We start from the raw sequence: 20,092 nt of genomic DNA on the forward strand, positions 1-20,092 counted from the left end.
GTGGGTGGCTGCTGGGCTGGAGGGCTGTGCGTGTGTGGCGGGGGTCGCCGGGCCCCTGCGTTCCTGACGGCGGGGCAGCCCGGCCTGCGGGGAGGACCCCGCGGAGCCGCTGCGCTGGCCGGGGGCGAGGGCCGACAGCCCGGACCTGCCGGTGTCAAGAGTGGGAGCGGCAGCTCTGCGGTCCCGCGCTGCGGCAGGTTGGGATGTCGGTCTCTATCCTTTCCTGTCACATGGCTGGTAATAGGATCCCTCATCTGCCACTCGGCACCTCGCCGGGGCGCACTTACAGGACACATGCTGTAGGGCCTCCGCTTCCCGCACTTTGCGCTCCTCCCGGCCGCCTGCCACCCCCGGAGCGCCGGGGCTGCGTCCTGCGGGCGCGGTGCGGCCCGGCGGCCGCTGCCCATGGAGCCTCCGGCCCTCGCCGCCGTCCTGGCCTTGTCGGGGCTGGCGCTGAGCTGCTGCCGAGAGCCCGCGCTGTCCGGTGAGTGACGCTCCGCGGGGAGCCGGGACGGGGGCGCGCTGGGGGCTGCCCCCCGATCTCCTGGCGGGGCCGGGCGGCGGGGGAGCCGGGCAGCCGAGCCCCGAGCCCCGCACGCCCGCAGCTGGCCGCAGCCTCCCGCGGAAGGGCTCTGCCGCCCGGCAGCGCCTCTTCGAGGTCGGACGGCGTCCTTTCCTCGCCCGGTGGGTCCCGGGCTCGAGGCGGCTCGTGCAAACACGCAGGGAGGTTTTTTATGTGGAGTTTGCGGGTGTTTGAGGCGCTCTCTGTGCTTGCTGAGCTGGGAGCTCGGAAGCTGTATGAAAGCATGAGGTGAGAGAAAGAGGAGCAGCACATCTCTCTATGAAAGTGGTTTGATAGCTAGCTCTGCGGAATGGAGGCATTTGCCGGGAGAGGAGAGTGTGACTCAGTGTGTGTCACTGGGGAGTGAAAAAAATAGTGGCAGCAGGGCATAACCGGGGCTGCAGAGCCACAGCTTGAAAGGTGGCCGTCTCGCCTGTCTGCAGTGTGCTGCCCCAGCTCCCTGTCAAGCGTGGACAAGGTTCTTGTTCAGGCAAGGAGTCTGGGAAGCCTGAAGCTTCACTACCTGTTAGTGTGATTTTTCACTTAAAAGTTCTCTACGCCCCTTTGTCCTCATTTCATTTGTTCTAGTGACTTCAGGTACCATGGTTCTCCTCTGGTAAACAGTGGCCATTCTTTGCGAGATCTGCAGTGGCAGATGATCAGTGTCACAGCCATCAGATGGTTGGTCCTTCTAGGTACATTTTGTGTATTCTCTTTGCTGATCTTTCTTATAACGTAGAATTTGCTCCAGTTCTTTTCGCCGTGAACGTGTACTTGCTCGTCAACTTTTTGTAGATGCGCTTTATCAGATTTGGAAAATACTTACATAGACTTTTTTCGTGAATAAAAAGCCTTCTACTAGGCTGAAGTGAGTAAAACGTGGGAGTATTTTTAGATAAGTGTTTAGAGAGCTGCCTAGACTGGGACATACCTAGACCATGTTGAATAGTCTGTTCCCTCTACCATTAGGATATGTTTGATGCACACAGTACATACCTTTGCCTAAGTTAAAGAATGTTAGCTTGTAAGGTTTCTGTGCAGAACTGTGGACAGAACTCTCCATGTGTGACCATGTCCCTCACAGCAGGCTGCGTGACAGCAAGTGGAGGATATATCCCAGTGTGAATGTTTGGTCACTAAAGAGAACAGAGATGCCTGAGCAAAAGCAGCTGGGGCAGGGGAGGGGGAAGAACATACAATGTCTCTGAATGAAGGTGTAGCAAAGGAGAATGGATCTAGAAAACATTGCCATCTATGTGTCTTCTGCTAAAGGACCTGGAAACAATGCAAAATCTGCATTTCAACAACAACCTGTAATTTGTATGGCATGTTCTGCATGAGTTCTTAATCTGCGCAAACTGTGCATCAGGATCTTCTTCTTGACCCTTAATCCCACAGAACTGAAATGGGATCAGCTGTGTCAGGTTGCACTTGAAGCTAGCAGGATTCTGAGATGACAAACATTAGTATTGCTTTTGTAAGGCAGTTTGTCATATGGTATGTTTTTAACGCCTGTTCCTTTTTTTTTTAAATGCGTGTCTTAATTAGTTTGTTGTGAAGTGCAGTCAAAATACAGACTGCCACTATCATTTGCTAAGAGGAAAGAAACTTTTGGAATTGCTTTATGTAAAATGAGTCCAACTGTCAGAAATTAGGGTGAGTTAACAATTGTTTTTGCACATAGCAGTGCACTACTTTTCACAGAATGTTTTTGCTTCGCTGTGTGATGTCTGAGTTTCTATTAATTCAAACACCTGACATTTCTGTATTCAGACACTGACATTTATTCATTCAGTCTTCAGCCATACCACATAAAAAATGAGAGGTGGGTGAATGTCTAACATTAAAGGACTGTCTGAATTTGGTGAGTTTTCTATTACAAGGACAAAGAGATGGAAATGCCTTTGGCAGTTGTTAGTTTTGGTGAGCAAATGTTATTTTATATCATCAGTGCAATAAGTTATAATTTCTAGTTTCTATATTTATAGCATGCATTTAATTTTCCTGTCAGAAATGTGTATGATTATCAATCCCTTTTCTCTGTTTTCTTTCCATTTAGCAATACTGGGTTACCATGTCCTTGGTTTTCTTCCCAAGAGTCTTTCCTTTGAGCTGTTATTTCAACTTTCTCTAACAAACCTTGTATCTCTTGTCACCTTGTTCTGCCTATGTCTTGCTGATTCAGAGAAGCAGTTCTAGTTGATATGCCATAAGCAAGTTTCATGGAAATACTTGCAAAAGCAATTCTTTTGTTTCTTCTTCTTTCTAACCAGGCAGATAGAAGATGAAATAGTCAGACACTTCAGCATATCATGCTTGTACATGCATAGAGCATAACTCAAACTCCAGAGTTATGTGAATGGATTTAAGCAGGATGGAGCCAAAGAAGTGGGAGGGAGGCAGGGATTACATGCTGCCAGCTGCAAAATTTTCATTCTTTGTCATATCACACCATAAAGGTTGTGCAACTGACCACTCTCTCCATCCACACAGTGGCTGTGGCCCGTCCTGATAAAATTACCAAGGGGATTCAATCTGCCACACTTGACAGCGGAACAACAGTTTTAAATCTTCACACAGAAAGAAAACAAATGGGTGTATTAAGGAACAGAAATTCTTATGGGGCCACATCATGCATTCTTACTTCAAATGATAAAGAATCACAAGACAAGCAAGTGTGTTTGCATCTTGTGGCTGAGGACCAGCCAGCAGCTGCAAAGCTCTAGCTAATATAGCATGTTTGTGTTGTACAAATAGAAAGAAAAGATGTACAAAATGCATACTTTTAGCATTTAGAAATAATGGGAACTGCCTCTCGTGCTCATATCCTAACTTGCCTGCTTCCAACATATTCCAGAAAGGGTCTGTCCAGTCAGATAGCATTTACCTTTATTTAAAAAAAAAAAGAAAAGTGATGAAAAAGTGATAAGATTGAAGATTAGTAATCAAAATTTCACAGGGGTAGCAAATTCACGTATGTAACAGCTCACACACTGCCAGGGAACACAAATAAGGAGCTTTGCATGTCTGTACATTTCCAGGAATGTACATTCTTACCAGACAGACAGATGCTTAAGTCAAGGTTTGGTCAAATGTCAGGTGGCATAATTCAAATAGTCACGGTGGCTACTCTCTGTCTTGGGCCAACACTAAATAAGTCTCCCATTCTGACCAGAAAAAAATGATTGCATTTGAGGACTTTCAGCAATTATAAGTCTGCGTGTGTGAATATGTAGAATGAGCAAGATATGATTTTTGAAATACATGTGGAGTGCCCCTACATTGTAAAGTAAAAATGATCAGCTAACCAATTGTCCTCATAGCATCACATCAGAATTTAACTGTCTGATTTACCTAAACTGGGAGTTTTCCAAATTGTTTTCTAGCAATTTTGAAAATAACAATTTTGAACAAAGATAATTCTTTCCTGAGGCTTTTTCTTTAGCTTGTAGCAACTGTTGTGTTTTGGAGTTTTTTTAATGTTACAGTATAGGTACACAAGCTCGACAGTTTCGATGAGGGCTTGTGTTATATTAGTATGAATTGGAGTAGAAAAGTATTGAAATGTAAAAATACTACACTATCTTTTCACTTGGGTAGGTCTAAACCTGCCTTATACTTCCCAAAAGCATTTATTTTGCATCACAGCATAATATGGAATATTTTTTCCCCTGACCAATCATGTGATAGTATGCAAATGAACGTTTGGTTCAATCGATAAAACTGCATCTTCAAAGAAAACCATTGCAATGCTAAAAATATTTTTAATAATGACCACAGAAGCCATATTTGCGTCTTTCATCTCCTGAAGCTTCTTCTGGTTTTAATCAGTGTTCCCACATGAAGAACTGTGGCAACCTATGATAATAGAATCCCTATTTGCATCTCCAGGGAAACAAAAATGTTCTCATCTGAAGAAGGTAGTGTGGTGTTCTGCCCCTTCCATCCGTGGGCCCCTGCCTCTGTTACTGCCGGGGTATCTTGGCATCAGTTAAGTGGTTTCTGTCCTTTCCTCTGTGCGTTACTTTCTCATTGAAGTGTTTCTGCTGTCTAATTATACCCTTTCAATCAAATTAGAGACTGCAGCATCTGGTTAGTGCCTGTAACTGTTGCCATCTGCACCTAGATACAGTGCTTTCATTTAAGGAGGAGTGCTTAAATTGCAGTCTCCAGCAAGAACTAGAAGAACAGTTTAGGGTGAATGGAAATGACTTAAAACTACTCTTACAACACTGTGCAACCACATGCATCAAGCAGCTGACACCGAGTCATTATCGGACTTGGCACATTTGGTTTCATATCCTTATGTTATGCTTAAGCATTTTTCTGACTGTTCTTAAAGGCTGTAAGGAAAACGAGGGAGAACCGAGCAGGCAGTTAGTTACAGCGTGTAAATTCAATGAACCTTTACTTTTTTGGTCCAACCTCGCAGAACATTTAATGTTCTGGCTATCACACCACTGTAATGAAACCCACGATTTAAATAGCAGCCGCTTTCATTTATCTTTCATTACTCTGCAGAGTTTTAAAAGAAAACCTTGCTTTTGGGCAGTAGCTGGAAGGGTAATTTCTGGCTTGGGCAGGCTAGTTTCTGGTTGATAACTGTCAATCTCTCTGGCCACTAGTCAGCACTCCATGTAGCTTCCAGAATGTAAAGCAAACAAACAAAGCAAGTTACTTTTTTTTTCCTTTCTCTCCAGTGGAAAAGGAACAAGTTTGTCATTCTGAATGTTCAGTCTCAAAAGCTACGTTCAGGCCTCAAACTTGGAAAGTACTCTAAGAAGTCATTTAAACCATCTCCATCTCTTCAGTCTGCAATTTGTAATGTCACTAAATATATGCCTTTGAGAATACAGACTTTGAAGAATGCTTAGAAGATTTGTAAGATTTCCCACTTGTCAGCCACAAAAGGAAGAGTGTTTGAGAAGTAGATAGCTGTTTGCTTTGCGTTTCTCATTTGCACAGATAAAATGTTTCTGTTATTTCTGTCTGTGATAATGTGGCACAAAATGAGAATTTCCCAGGTAACTGGGCCTCTTGCCATTAAGGGCTTCAGAGATTAAAGCCAATATTTGGAAGTCCATCGCAGAAAATCATTGGAAGCCAGTGGAGACTCTGAAATGTCAGTGATTTATCATCAGTGCCTCATTCAGTAGAAAAGTCTGCACTACCTTAATTTTTCAAATGATCCTAAAGTGGCGCCCATGTGGAGTGCAGGCAGCCATGCAGTCCCAAAGTAACAAAGGCAAATGATCATTGTAAGGTCCCTACATTGAAGAAGAAACCGACACAGATGGAAAAAATTTCTACGACAGCTGCCGTTTGATCTTCCAAATGTTGATCTGGCTCTAATAAAACTAATTGTGAACCTGTATCCCACACTGAACATTCACTCATAGTGGACAATATCCCTAGTCTTGATTTCTGCTTTTTCTTTCTAGCAATTGCTACTTAATACATACTTACCTAGTCTCAGCATTCACCTAAAAAATTACTTTTCTGTCAACAAAGGCACCTGATATGTTGAAAACAAAACAGCCCTGACAACAAACTTCTGTCCATGTTTTCTCACGAAGGCTCATTATCCTGAACAGCACCTGTTTGAACCTTCCAGTTTTTCATGACTAGAACCACTGCAAAGATTCTCTGATTAATCTCTGATTAATACTGTTTACAGACATTCCCACGAAACAGTAGAAACAGCAGGGTCATTAGGCAGTTAATAGAGTGAAATCATCACAGGCACTGATTCTTATCGCAGATTTGACATAAGCCTCTACTTCAGACTATGTCTGAAACCCAGCTGAGTAAGATCTTAGAAATATGAGGAGGTCAGACACTTCAAGATTTGAGTGGTCACAGCGTTCTCTGTGTCTTGTCTGAAGCACTGTTTTGATGGTGTTTTAATGTAGGTTCATGGCTGACAGGATAGTTTGAGCCTTGGGTGTATGAAGAGAAACCCTGTGGCAAATCTGTCAAGCCCAGTGGCACGGATGCCTTCTAGGAAGCTGCCAGCTTTAGTGTCCACCAAGTGTCTGTTCTTCCACTGGGAGAGGACTCGGTTACAGTGCAGGTTCTGTCATAGTTTATCATAGTCTTGCAAAACTTTAAGGAATAAGACTTGCCAAAATGTATAGAACTGGAGTCACAGTGCTGATGTTGGATTCCAAGGGAAGGGTTTCATAGCCTAAAGTATCCTGGAAGTACCAATCAGCATAAGGCAGCTGGATCCAGTGGGTGCCACAACAGTAGAGAGGTGGTTGTTGCTGGTTGGTTTACTCTGTTCCCCCTCCCTTCTACATAAGCTACCAAGGAGAAATCAGGTAATTTGAGGAAGCCCAAGAGTTTTACCAATAGTGCTCAGTGCAGACTTTTCTGACTGTTTAATTTAGATGACCTCTTCTGACTTGGTTTTGTGCAGACAAATCTGGCTGACCTTTTTTAAGCTCATCTTTTCGCAGAATTATTGCACCAGTGGTGCAAGATGAAAAGCAGGGTGGAGGTTCTAATCTCCTGTTCTGCAGAATTTCTTAGGACTTTTTAAAGTGCTGCCCATGGATTTGAAATAGAGAGGACAGTGGTCTGTCTGAAGAGTAAACATTTACTTTGCACCTTCAGCACACTGGGAATATTAATGTCATGGTGAGATCACTAAGGTAGTGTCTTGGCTGTCATGCAGCAAAATAAGATGAAATCACTGCCATGTGACAAATAGAAGAATTCAACTGTTTACTGCCAAGATACCGAATATGCTGAGATCTGTAACTATGCTACCTGGAATTTTATAGGAAACTGCAAAATGTATCACAGCAGATCTCAAAGCTGCCTGTTCAAGGTAAAAGAAAGTAGGATTGTATCCTGATTTCAGCTGGTATAGAGTTAATTTCCTTCTTAGTAGCTAGGACAGTGCTGTGGTTTGTATTGAATATGAAAATAATGTTGATAACATACTGATGTTTTAGTTGTTGCCAAGTAGTGCTTACTCTGAATCAAGGACTTTTTAGTTTCCCATGCTGAGCCAGTGAGCAGGTGCACAAAAAGCCAGGAGGGAGCATAGAAAAGACAATTGACCTGATTTTTTAAATGCCAGTATTTATTTGAAAAGATTGAACTCTAGTGCTGTGGCAAAATTATTATTAGTCCTTAACAAAATGAACGTTTCCCAGCAAATTCCCTGTTACACAAAAGTCGATGTATTTCCTTTGGTAACAGCTACTAAATTCCATAACTGAAAGTTTTCATTTCAGTGTTTTGGGGCTAATCAATGATTTTGCATGGTATGTCACTGCCTCCCTGTTCCACATCCAACTGAGCCAGGGGAGCTTCACTACAACTCAGCTGGCACATTTTTCCCAAATCTCTTGATACTGTGAAAGAACACAGGAGGCATTGACACAGCTACCTGTTGTCCTGGGAACAAAAAGCCACAGCTAAGAGGAATGAGAGATCTGACTCTTCCTTTTGTTCCTGGTGCAATGAAGTTTGAAGAAAATCAGTTAAAAAAAGCTGACATGAAAATGTAAGTCAGTCGCTACTGCAAGTTAAAGCACGGGCCAGTCTTAGCAGATCCTAAAATGGACTGATGTTCACTTCAGTTTAGTTTGTGTGCCAGATCTCGTTCAGGTATTGTAACATTCCTTGCATTTCTGAGTAGATGTTAGTATATATTGCTTCTCATTTAGAAGTGAGAAGCAAAAAAAAAAGTAATAGTACAAAACTGACGTAGACATCTTTTCTGGATGTGTTTATCAACTTCTCTCAACTGCTTCTTTACACTGTACATTATTTTGTTGGTGTAGTTTGATTATGTTTTCCTCTCTTTTCTGCTAAATTCATCAGCTTATATTTTTCAGCTCTGACATACAAAAGCTTTTACATTAACTGCAAAGCAAGAGAGGTATTGAAGAAAGTTGCACCTCTGGTGACTTTATAGTGGGGTTTTTTCACATGTTTACACGAATACCTGTGGTGGCCTGAATACTGGAAACTCAGATTTGCATTTTCACGTAAATGTGTGCAGCCCACCTGCATGGCTAAGGCAGTCAGGTAAATTACAGTAAGGAGGAGTATTGACCTGAAGCTTGTTTTTGTTAAATTATATAGCTTTCTGTCCAAAGATGATAGCAGATGCATTAATGGCTGTGCAGACACCTCTTCTGTGTGCCTTCAGCAACAAAATTTCATTTAATTGAAATCCTAACTTGCCTAGGCATGAAAATGCACAGTGAAGGCACAAAAACTTCGTCTTTCATCTGCTGTGTAATAAAACTGCAAAATAATTATTATAATTGCAGCATTCTGATATTTGTGGGCCCAGACTAAACTAATTTCAAAGGCATGGTTTTAATAATATATTTTTCCATCTCCCACAGTATTTCTAAATAAAAAAAAGGTGAACTGTTAATATCAGTATTAAGCTGTGGGTTGGTTTTTTCCCCTCTTCCAACTGCAGCCACACAGGTCTTTCTAGCCTTGTTTTTTAAGTTCTGTCTCATGAGGGACATCTGAGATCAGCACATACTTCACTTCAGAGCACTCTCCCGCTCCCTCAGGGCAGTAGAACATCTCTGCAGCTGTAATATGGTTTCTACAGAGAATACTATCAGATCAAACAGGAGGCTTCACAGCCTGCAGTCAGTAGGAAGCATTTGTGACTTTCCCCACTAATGCCACTCAGTACAAAGAAACGTTTACAGCAGTGTAATGCAGCAGTTTTAATTCTGTCATGGACTGTTATATTTTAATCCTATTCTGAAATAAATGCAAGGATGACAAATGTTAGCAAGTATTAATTATATACAGGATGGACTTATTTATGGTACATTAATTAAAAAGATTGTTTCTGGAAGATGATCACAGAATCACAGAACGGTTGAGGTTGGAAGTGACCTCTGGAGGTCACCTCATCCAGCTGCTCTCCTCAGGCACAGTCACCTAGAGCAGGTTGCCCAGGACCATGTACAGGTGGCTTTTGAGTATTTCCAAGGATGGAAATTCTACAACCTCTGCAGGCAACTTGTTCCCGTGCTCATCACCCTTGCAGTGCATAATGGAATCAAAAATGTTGTGCAGTTTTGGCAAAGATAAAATTGTTCATGCATATGAATATTTATTTGATCAGAAGATGTCTAATGGAAGGTGTCCATGCCCATGGCAGGGGGGTTGGATCTGGATGATCTTTAAGGTCCCTTTCAACCCAAACTATTCTGTGATTAACAAGACACAGCAAAGCCAGGCAGCACGAGATGTGTAGTTCTGCTGAGAAACGGGGAGTGTATTTAGTGGATAAAGAAATCATTCTCTGCTTTTGATTTCTGACTTGCTGAGTATTAGGAAGCTAGGAAAACAAACATAAATGGGAGAAAATATGAGTAAGGCAGAAGAATACTGATCCATAATTTTTAATATGGAAGCATAAATGCTTTAGTGGCAAATCACAGTATCATGATTATACTCTGCCAAAGGAGGTGCCTTTCTAAGGTAGTTCAGGCCAGATGAAAATAATGACCAAGAATTTTTCTAAATCAGAATATAAATGTTTGTAAGGTCCATACCTACAAAGTCTTTCACTTTATAGAGTACAGATATTTAAAACTTCAGCTGAAGTGACATGAGATTTTAGGTAATATTTGGCAGATTGATAATGTCGTATAATTTTATTTTTGGAAAATTAACAAGTTACAGAGTCGTTGTACTGAGTAAAACACAAGGAAAACAGTAAAAAATGTAGTCTGCTTATTGAGAAAATGCATGTTTATTGTGTAAACCACTCGTCTTATGCATTGTTTATTAAAGTAATGACATCATAATCTCTTCAATAGATGCTTGACTCTGAGAGAAAGTTAAAATCCCAGCCAGCATGTTTAGTTGCCTAAACAATGCAGGCAACATATTAGTAAAAGCACACATGGTCTGTTGGAGATGGGGTGGAGAGTGAGGGAAGAACAACCAAACACTAAACCTGCAAACATTCTCTCTCTTTTTCCATTTCTCTTTCTTCCCAGAATGTTACACAGCAAATGGGGCTGACTATCGTGGCACTCAGAACCAGACTTCCCAATATGCAGGGAAACCTTGTCTTTTTTGGAATGAGACCTTTGAGCATCCTTATAATACTGTGAAATATCCCAATGGGGAGGGAGGGCTTGGAGAGCATAACTACTGCAGGTAAGAAATATCACATTGCTACTGACTTTGCCTGTACACCCAATGTTACTTCGAGTCGTTAACACAAAATTAGGAGACTTCCTGTCATGCAGTGAGGAATGTCATAACCATGGATATCTAACAGGCTTTGGTTTTTTCTGTAATCAGCACCCAGGATCTACAAGCACCATTAGGAGAATTACTTTTCCAACCCAGCTTGCACACTTTTTCAGCGCAGTCCTTCCCATGTGTCCAGTCTATAATTTGGCATGACAGAGACTACAGATTACTTAAATGAAAAGGTGAAGATAGTAAAAAAATCGATCCAAATCAGAAATACAGCAGCATGGTGAATGTCTGGAGGAGTCTCTGGGACGTTATGGTTTTTATCCTCACACACAAGCCTGGTTCTGTTACACACTCTGTTTCCAAGTTTTGTGCCTATGGAAGTTATGTAGCCACTAAAAATTCAAAGTGAGCATAAGCTATTCAGTGAGTTGGAATTGTTATTTGAATTCAGAAGCTCAACTGTCAGGAGTTACAATACCAGCCTAAACGATGGCAGATCCACTTCTCTTTCTTTGCCTTCTAGAGAAGTCCCCCATAACTATGGATAGAACTTAGAACAAAACTTAAAGAACCTCAGAATTTAGGAGCCAAATCGGAACTGAAGTTCCAAGATGTTTATGCTCTGCAGGCCCTTCTCAGCCTGTGACATTTACATGCACTTCAGCCTTTGCAGGACTGATCAGCTGAGTTTCTCTGTGAATCCATGCTAGGTAGAGAACAACCTGATGATACTATATTGCTTAAACAGCAATAATAGCTATAATAATCAGCTTTTGTAGGATGCATATAAAGTTGAGTGGTGTCTCTTTCTCACTGGGAATTGGAGACAGAGATGTTTAAACCAGGAGATGAAGAACTGAGTTATCTGAGACATAGCAAGAAAAACCTCTAATGTCTCCTTTGTGAGAAGGTTCAAACCACACCTCTGTTCTCCTGAAAGATGCTTTTACTTAGCAGGTTATAGGCTTTCTAGGGTAGAGACTATACACTGCCTACATTCATGCTGAAATCATTTCACTGTAAGTAATATAAAGCTCCATAAATGGGATAAAAATTAACATGCAGGAGTTCAGCAGAATTGTTGTATCATGAATGTAAGTTCCTGGTTCTTGATCCAAGAACTTTTCCTTATTTAATCAGAAAGTAGATTCAAGAAAATATGGCAGAGCCAGAGCCAGACAGAGAGTAAGTAAGAAATAGAGAGTAAGTAAGAAATCACAGAGAAGAGATCTTGTGACGTGCAGCAGACAAGACCACATTGATGAAAGGAGTCAGTGAGTATTTCATGATTCAGGAGGAATATTGGTGTAGGACAGGGAAGAAAAAGACATACTTGGGATCTTTTCCAGTGGATGCAGCACTGCTACAAAGTAACACCTCAGTGTGTTGCACCAGTGTACTCTCTTTTCAGCCACAGATGAGAAAGCATTATTGCCAGCCTCAGAGCTGACTCTTTTTTGAATCAGTTCAGCACCTTACAGGAGCAAAACAAAATACACTACCTACAAGGGAAGCTCTGTAGGAGTTGGGCATTCTCTTTAAAAACTGGTCTGGAAACCAGACAGATATCAAGCTGTCTAGTACCAGATTGGCATGTGAGCACTGGAAGGACTGTCTTCCCATTAAAAAGCTCACAGGCTCCCTCAGCACAGCAGCACCAAATCTGTAAGGATTTTCACATAGAGCTGTGTGTCTCAGCAAGGGTACTAATATGGAGCTGTGAAAATCTAGTGGCCACTGAGTTTCCTGTGATACAAATAGAATGAAGAAGGTAATTCTGATTGTTGCTATGTGGCAATATTCTAGACAGACAGGATCTTACTTTTGGCAGCCAACTTGGGCTAATGCTTCAGTTCATACAAAGAAAAACAGGTTGTATGAGCTGTGCAAAAACATGCATAACAATCTGAATGTTTTCTCAGATATTCAAGAAACTCTTGCTAGAGTCCTGCTTTACTTAGCAAATGAGAATTTGGTAAGTGTTCTTGCTCCAGAAGTCTATAATCGGATATATAAACCTGAGAAATTACTTAATTACCAAGTACAGCTTTTTGACCTCAATCTGCTAGGTGTTAGATTATCCTCTTTGGGATGGAGTTTGACTGGAAGGTTAGCTATTTCCTTCCTTAAGCTGTATCACTTGGCCTGGGAATATTCTGGAATAACAATCCTAACTAATGGATGACTTTTAACTTCGAATTGTCTTGTAAGAAAGCTTGGAAAGTCACTAAGAGGGCCCAGAGCATATCTTTAGCATGCAAATGTTGCTGAGGCCAGTAATACAGCTGTTTCAGCTCTTTCTCTGATATTAATTTGCTTGGTGACAATTAACAAGTCGATCTTCCCTTCTCTGAGGCAGCACATATCTCAGAAGGCTTTTTAAAGGCATAATATATTGCTTTGGGATTTGATTTTAGGGACAACGTTGGAATCATCTAATTTTACACTTAAAGCATTAATCAGAAGCACGTTACCTCTCCATGGGAGGTCCTTACTTGGAATACTTTGTTTACTGCAAAACACCCTGTTAAGATGGAAGTGCCTCATAATGTTCCACTAAACCTCATTTCAACCATAACAAAATTATGAAGGCTGAAAGACAGACACTTGTTTTCTAACTGTGTGCACTTCTGAGGTTCAAGACAAAGATTTCTAAAGACGTTAATCATGTTTCTCTACAATTTCCTCACATTTTAAGGCATTTATATGAAGAGTGTCATTATCATGATTCAATTCCAAACATATGGTTTCTGTCACAAAGATGTAAATGCAAAAATTTCTGTAACTGTGAAAACAAGGGAAAATGTGTTAATTTGAGTACAAGTTTTCTCTTGGTTTTAGTCTTCTACTTTCTTCAGCTACTGGAAGCTCTGCCATTACACCTAAATTCCTAGCATGCCAGTCTTAGGCTTTCCCTGTTCAGTACCTTTACTAATCTTTTTGAAAGCCTAACCAGCAACATTTTAGTCATCCAAATTAAACTCAACTCACCAGTTGTCTTCAGCAGTCTGTTACTTGACAAAAAAAATCCCCAGTATTTCTAAAATTGGATCTCCCACAAAAGAGTTGTTAATACACATAAATGACAACATGCAGCTGAACTGACACTTCAGTAGGGGGGTGTAATTAATAGAATTCATGCCAAAATTAATCATAAAGAGATTATAACTGGTCATACTTTCAACCTGACTGTGCAAAGTAACAGTTTATTCCCTTTAATAGATCTTTTCAATGTGTACATAGAAATGACTTCAAATAATATAATGACTAATTAGGTATGAATTGTAAATGATGCTACACAACAGCAAATAATTATAATGGTAATATCATCATCATCAGGGACACATAAGGAATTACCCACCCATATTGAGAGGTCACTGGAACAGCTTTACTCACTTTTACTGAAGGGAAAGAACTCAGTCTTTCCCTAAAGAAGACTTTATCAGCTAAATGTTTTTATCACCATACATTCAGAAAGTTGGAGTCTGAACTATTTTATACCAAGGCAAAAAATCAAGTTTAGGAGCCTGTGGAACCTGTACACAGGACGTGGGACTGAAAGTCTTTACCAGCACTTATGAGAAATAACTCTGCACCTTTTAAACTTAGAGTAAAAAGATGTTACATTTTAGACATTATGGGCATCTTATGCATGATATGTACTATAATAAGCAAAGTTACCTAAACTTCCTGACCACTTTTGCATTTTTCTGGGTATATAAGTCCAATGGGAGGTATTAGAGCAAAAATAGTGATGCCATTGAAGCTTAAGAAGATTGACTTTTATGTGGTTTTTGAAAAAAAAAATTGATGACCTTCACTCACTCACTTGATTTTTCTCTTTCAGAAATCCTGATGGAGATGTCAGCCCTTGGTGCTACATTGCAGAACACGAGGATGGAATATACTGGAAATACTGTGAGATTCCATCCTGCCGAAGTAAGAGCACCGTGTGATGTTTTTAGGCCTTTGTTGAACAGGGATTGGCAGTTACACAGCAGTGGGTAGAGAGTTTCAAACAGAAACTAGGATAAGGCAAATCATCTTATTTTCATTTACAGACTAAGCTATATTTTAAATGGTTTTTAGAGTTAAGGACTAGCTCACTAAATTGTTCCTCCACTGCCATCCTTTTCATCTTATCTCAGAGTTACTGGATTATATTATTAACAAATAATTCTGTGTGACAGAGAATCACACAAAGCTTATGAAGTACTGCTAGTTCTCTGAATGCACAGAAATGCGGATATGAATAGGAAAAATTCTTACAAGGTACATTTGTGTCCACCATTTGCTTGTAAAATGAATTGTATTAGTTTAATGTGATAGTGCATCATACACACAACTGCTTGGAAGCAACAAGACACAGCGTGAGAGGACACAGGGAAAAGGTGATTATTTGGTGGTTATGGGAGCTCTGGGCTAGAATTCTGTCTCTGGCAGGTGCATGTACTTAGCATTGCTGTGAAACCACAACCTGGGCTTTGTTTGATTTTTTTTTTTCTTCAATCAGATAATTCACAAGCTACTCACCTGAAGCTTCCTTCCAGTGTTCAATACTTTTAATATATTGCATTTTTTACCTTGTCTAAAATGTCATGATTTGTGTCGACATGTTCCAAAGTTTTCTTTCCCAGCATAAATTTTCTGCTCCAGCATAAGCTCCTAAGAATCACATTCTTAAAATATGCTTGAATATTAAAAAGAGTTTCTAGTTTTACATATTAACAAGCAACACATTTTATTTAGTCTGATCATTAGTGCCTTCACTTGCTTTCCTTACTTCTGTGCAAGGACTCTCTGATTCTAAGGGGTAATTCAGGGGTACACTCTTAAGCATCAGAGCAATTGTCCTTACATAGAAATACTATCAATTGGAAGAAGTATGGTTCTTAGTTGAAGTTAAGAAGAAAAAAAAAACAAGCAAAGAAAAATGTGATTTTTTTTATAGTGATTTTTTTACTTTGTTCATAGATATTTGTGGGTTTTTTTTATGAACATGAGTGAGTGAGTCACATCCTCAAACTAGGCAAACAAATACATAAGTGTGCCCTTAAGTCAGATGACTTTTACCTAGACTTAAATACAAATTAAAGGGTCTAATTTAAATAACACAAAATAATTCAACACTCCAATAGTCATTGATTAGAGGACATCTTACTCTTATTTTTCTAATATACCAGGTCTGATTTGGGAAACCTGACCCTCCTAATTAAGAAATTTATCTTAGTCTAAAATGAAAGAATTTGCATTTTCTTTAAAGACCACAGATGTTAACAAATTATCTGGATACGGCACCAGGAAAAAAGCTGAAAGGCAAATTCTCTCCACTCCATTTGTTCTACACAAAGGATCCTTTTAAAACCAGCCTCACTCATTTTCTCTGTGGTGGGGAGCAGAGGATTTAGACTTGGACACTTACTCGCACAGATAATCCAGACTTATATTTACAAAATGTCCTTTTGACCAGTAGCAGCTGCTTCAAGAATTGCACTGAAACTCAATACTAGTAAAAGGAATTGCAGCAATTTAGAGCAAACTGTACATTGCAAGCCCATCCAAATCTTAATACAAACCTCATGGTTTACTGTGTAAGTAAAAAAATCTTTTATTCTTCACCAGATTTTCTGTTCTCAGTGAGCACGTTGCTAAATCACAGGACCATCACAACTGCCTTGAGTAGTACACAATACAAAACTGAGCTTTGTGACGGAGCAAGAAGGCAGTCCTGTAAAGAAATCCTGTCTGAAAATTTTGAGAGGAGTATAAGCTTCCTTTCCATAATCATATTTACTGCTAGAAAAGACAAGTATCTGGAGCATAAGTTACCTATTAACTATACCCACATAACACCACGACAATGCCAACAACATGAAGCGTCTTGATTGCCTGGAGAGATTTGCATGCAATGATTCACTGTAACAATAATTAAGAATCTACAGTTAAGAATTTTGCATTATGGTGATGATTTCACATGATTATATCGTGTCTCATCCACTAATATTTATACGTAACACTAAACGTTTCAGTCAGAGGCGCGTTCTGGCGCTCTGCGTGTGCAGACACGCTGTGCAGAAATTAGCCATGTTGGATAAAGATGGATGAGCATAATCACAGAAGACAGCAGTAGTTACCCCAGTAGGAGCTTAGTCTTTCCTTTTCTTCCTCTCTTCTTCTTAATGTCTTGTCTGCTAAGCAGACTGGAATGAACAAAACCAAAATAAAAGTCAAGGCAGCAGCTCCGAGTCCTGAGAGAACATGTGCATCTCACGTGGAGAATTCAGACTGAATGTTTCAGATGGTTTGTTTGCAATGTTGCAGCTACTCCTGACTTTCTTGGTCTCCTTGTTAATGAGGTTAGGTTTAAACACAAAGGAAATAACAACTTAAATGCTCCCAAAATGTAAAAGAAAGAAAGGCTTAGTATCCCACTTAGTTGCATCTCCACGTTTATGACCTGTGTGACTCTTCCCATAAACAGACTTCATTGCTGGAGTCGTTTTTCCAGTGTGCACGTGTGTGATGTAATAAATTTGACTGAGACATCGATGAGGTGTTAAATGGCAGAGCCAGGCCCACTCTGCAAGACTGACCTGTCTACATTTTAACACAAGAACAGAGAGCTCAAACACTTTGAGACATTGTACTGGTGCATACTACCATGGCAAAAAGGTAGGAGGCTTTTGAAAGACAACTAGATGAGCATGGCTGGAACATGGTTTTGAGCTCAAAATGATTGATTCCATGTTTTAATACATGTGCCTTGGCATGTAAAACACAGAAGCTGTGGGTTTTGCCAGGACCTCATTATGTCAGATACTGCTTAAAAAAACAGTATGTCTGTACAAAAGAGGTGAGCTCTTAATCACAAGAGAACAAATAAATACAAACAGGTGAAGACAATTGTCAGCATGAACAGTAATTGCAGAACACTACCTCATTCTTTGCCAAGTTTCTTTAGTAGGCTAAATATTAAGAGCAAAGAAAATTAAAATACTGCTGGGACACCAAAGAGACTAATTAGTTTTAGGATGTATGCTTGATTTAATTACAAAATCTAAGAGGTTTTCAAATTACTCAGATTTCTTAGCATGGAACATCTTGAAGTACTAATGCTCTGGAGATCAGGTTGAAGAGTCTCACCAAAAAAGCTACTTCAAAAAATTTTTTAAAAATTACAAAATCCCAGGTCTCTTAAGGAAAATGAGCTAGGGTGGTTAACTAGGACGCTTTCTCAGAGCAGTGAAATTGTGTACAGTACCAAAAAAATGAGCTCTCTGAGATTTATCTGCCCAGCTGTACTCAGCTGGGGTGGGGCTGCAAATGGGGATTTCAAAGGTATGTTAGATCAGGCTGTAACTTGAAGTCTCAGTACTTATATGCATTTTGCTGCAGGGCATATCAAAGCCATAACTCCATGCAGGTATTTATAATTGAAACTGTATCAGTCTTAGAAAATTACAAACAGTATTTGAAGCATCGTGATGTTTACTGGGTACTGAAATAAAAAAGGACTGAATAAATAAAACTCTAATACAGCTCTCTGAGCACATCACATGACACGCAGAGCTGTGGCAGTGAGGTGGACAAAAAAGAATCCTTGTCAATCTGGCACAGGGATAAAACACCATAGAACTGGGAATAGATTTAATTTCAAGTATCTGAGCAGATATGACAAGTAGGCAAGGGATATTTTTATGCCATTAGCCCAGCATTATATTGTACTCCACATCCTCTCCGTGGGGTGGTCGTGGCTAAATTCCAGTGCTTTGATGAAAAGTGCAAAACCAAACCAAAACACAAACAGGACACATTGTGCACTGGAGGGGGAAAACTGAGCTCCCTTGGTGACCAAGGAGCCTTGAAACATTATATTAATGTAAATAGATGTAAAAATAGGCGTTTTTAAAGTGATATTGCTAATTTTAAATTTCTTTGTATGATACTTTAAATTCACCTCAGAATTCAAGTTTTAAATATTAGGAAGTTCCCCTGTATAACTACATAGTCCCTCCCATAAAATTTGCCAAATTCCATCTTAAAACAGTTTAGGTTCCCTTCCTCAAATATCCTGTTTTGAAAATTTCCAGGATGTTATTGTTTTGAAGGTCAGACAGAAATCACATCGTTTAATTTACATTGTTAGAATATGCATGCTTATAGTAAAAAAACCCACAAACCCTCTGAAACTACTTAATGCCATTCTTTTTTTTTTAACTGCCTCTGTCAGGAGAAATGAACCAGGTATTTATCTTGTCTATTTTACTGCAGCTTACTGAAACCAACCAGAGAGTATTACAGGTGTATTGCTAAGAAGATCTGATACTCTTTGCCCCTTCATTTATCCCTGTGCATGTCTGGAAAATATGACAAGGCTCTAGCACAGAGTAACATTTCCCATCCTGCAGGACATGCTGCTTAGTGATCAGGTAGTGCATGAAGTGGTCTGTGTTTTGGATGTTTCCAGGCACACTTTTGGAATGACTGTTGTTTGTTGCTCTTGCCAGTGCCAGGGAATCTAGGGTGTTACAAGGACCATGGAGAGCCACCCCCTCTGACTGGCACCAGTGAGACCTCCAATAAACTTACTATCCAAACGTGCATCAGTTCCTGCCGAAGCCAACAATTTAAGGTGATCTCTTTGATGTACATTTACAAAATGTTTTCAAAGACTACAGTATGCCTAGAGCTCTCTCTCATATTTCTCCTGTTCCCCCCCTTTTTTTTTTTTTAATCTTTAGGAGGTCCAAGGTCTCACTTCCAATCCAGGAGATCTATATCCCTCTCTCTGCATCCAGAGCAATCTGGACAAATGCCAGGATGCCAGAAGAAAGTACGCTTGCTTACTGCAGTTATGAGTGACAGAGTGCCCCAACTGCCCTCCATTCCATCTTTCTCACTAGGCTTAAGTAGCATCCTGAGAGCTCAAACAGAAGCAGTTTGTGGTGGTTCCTCTGACTAATCATACTCCAAAACATACATATTCTGCTGCCAGCTTTCTTGCTCATACAACCTCCCGCTGTCTCTCCTTCAAGTATTATTCCTCCCTTCCTTATGCATCTTTGTTGTCAAAGTTTGCAGGCATGGAATCAGGTTATGCTTGTTTCTGTGGAAATAACCCTGACTACTGGAGATACGGGGAGGCAGCCAGCACGGAATGCAACAGTGTTTGCTTTGGAGACCATACTCAGCCTTGCGGTGGGGACGGCAGAGTCATTCTTTTTGACAGTAAGTATTGAAGCAGGCTCAGTTTTTCCCAAAGGAGAGGCCTCAAATGTTCAGCAAATTAGGGAAAAGGATCTAAGTACAATGAGA

The 20,092-nt window shown here is 40.3% G+C and overlaps 1 protein-coding gene across 2 annotated transcripts in view; it reads left to right on the forward strand.

Annotated features, from left to right (window-relative positions):
- Positions 1-355: 355 nt before the first annotated feature.
- Positions 356-20,092, forward strand: part of KREMEN1 (kringle containing transmembrane protein 1) — a 34,609-nt gene continuing 14,872 nt past the window's right edge. Inside the window, exons 1-5 of one of the 2 annotated variants that reach the window (XM_050318593.1) lie at positions 356-484; positions 10,567-10,729; positions 14,625-14,716; positions 19,285-19,409; positions 19,852-20,005. In XM_050318593.1, the coding sequence (XP_050174550.1) occupies positions 406-484; positions 10,567-10,729; positions 14,625-14,716; positions 19,285-19,409; positions 19,852-20,005 (613 nt within the window). In that variant the 5' untranslated portion in view covers positions 356-405. The other variant, XM_050318594.1, reaches the window with a different exon arrangement.

Source organism: Myiozetetes cayanensis, unplaced genomic scaffold (genome assembly GCF_022539395.1).
Source record: "Myiozetetes cayanensis isolate MyiCay16 unplaced genomic scaffold, myiCay2020 scf21, whole genome shotgun sequence".
In the NCBI taxonomy this organism is placed as follows: Eukaryota; Metazoa; Chordata; class Aves; order Passeriformes; family Tyrannidae; genus Myiozetetes; species Myiozetetes cayanensis.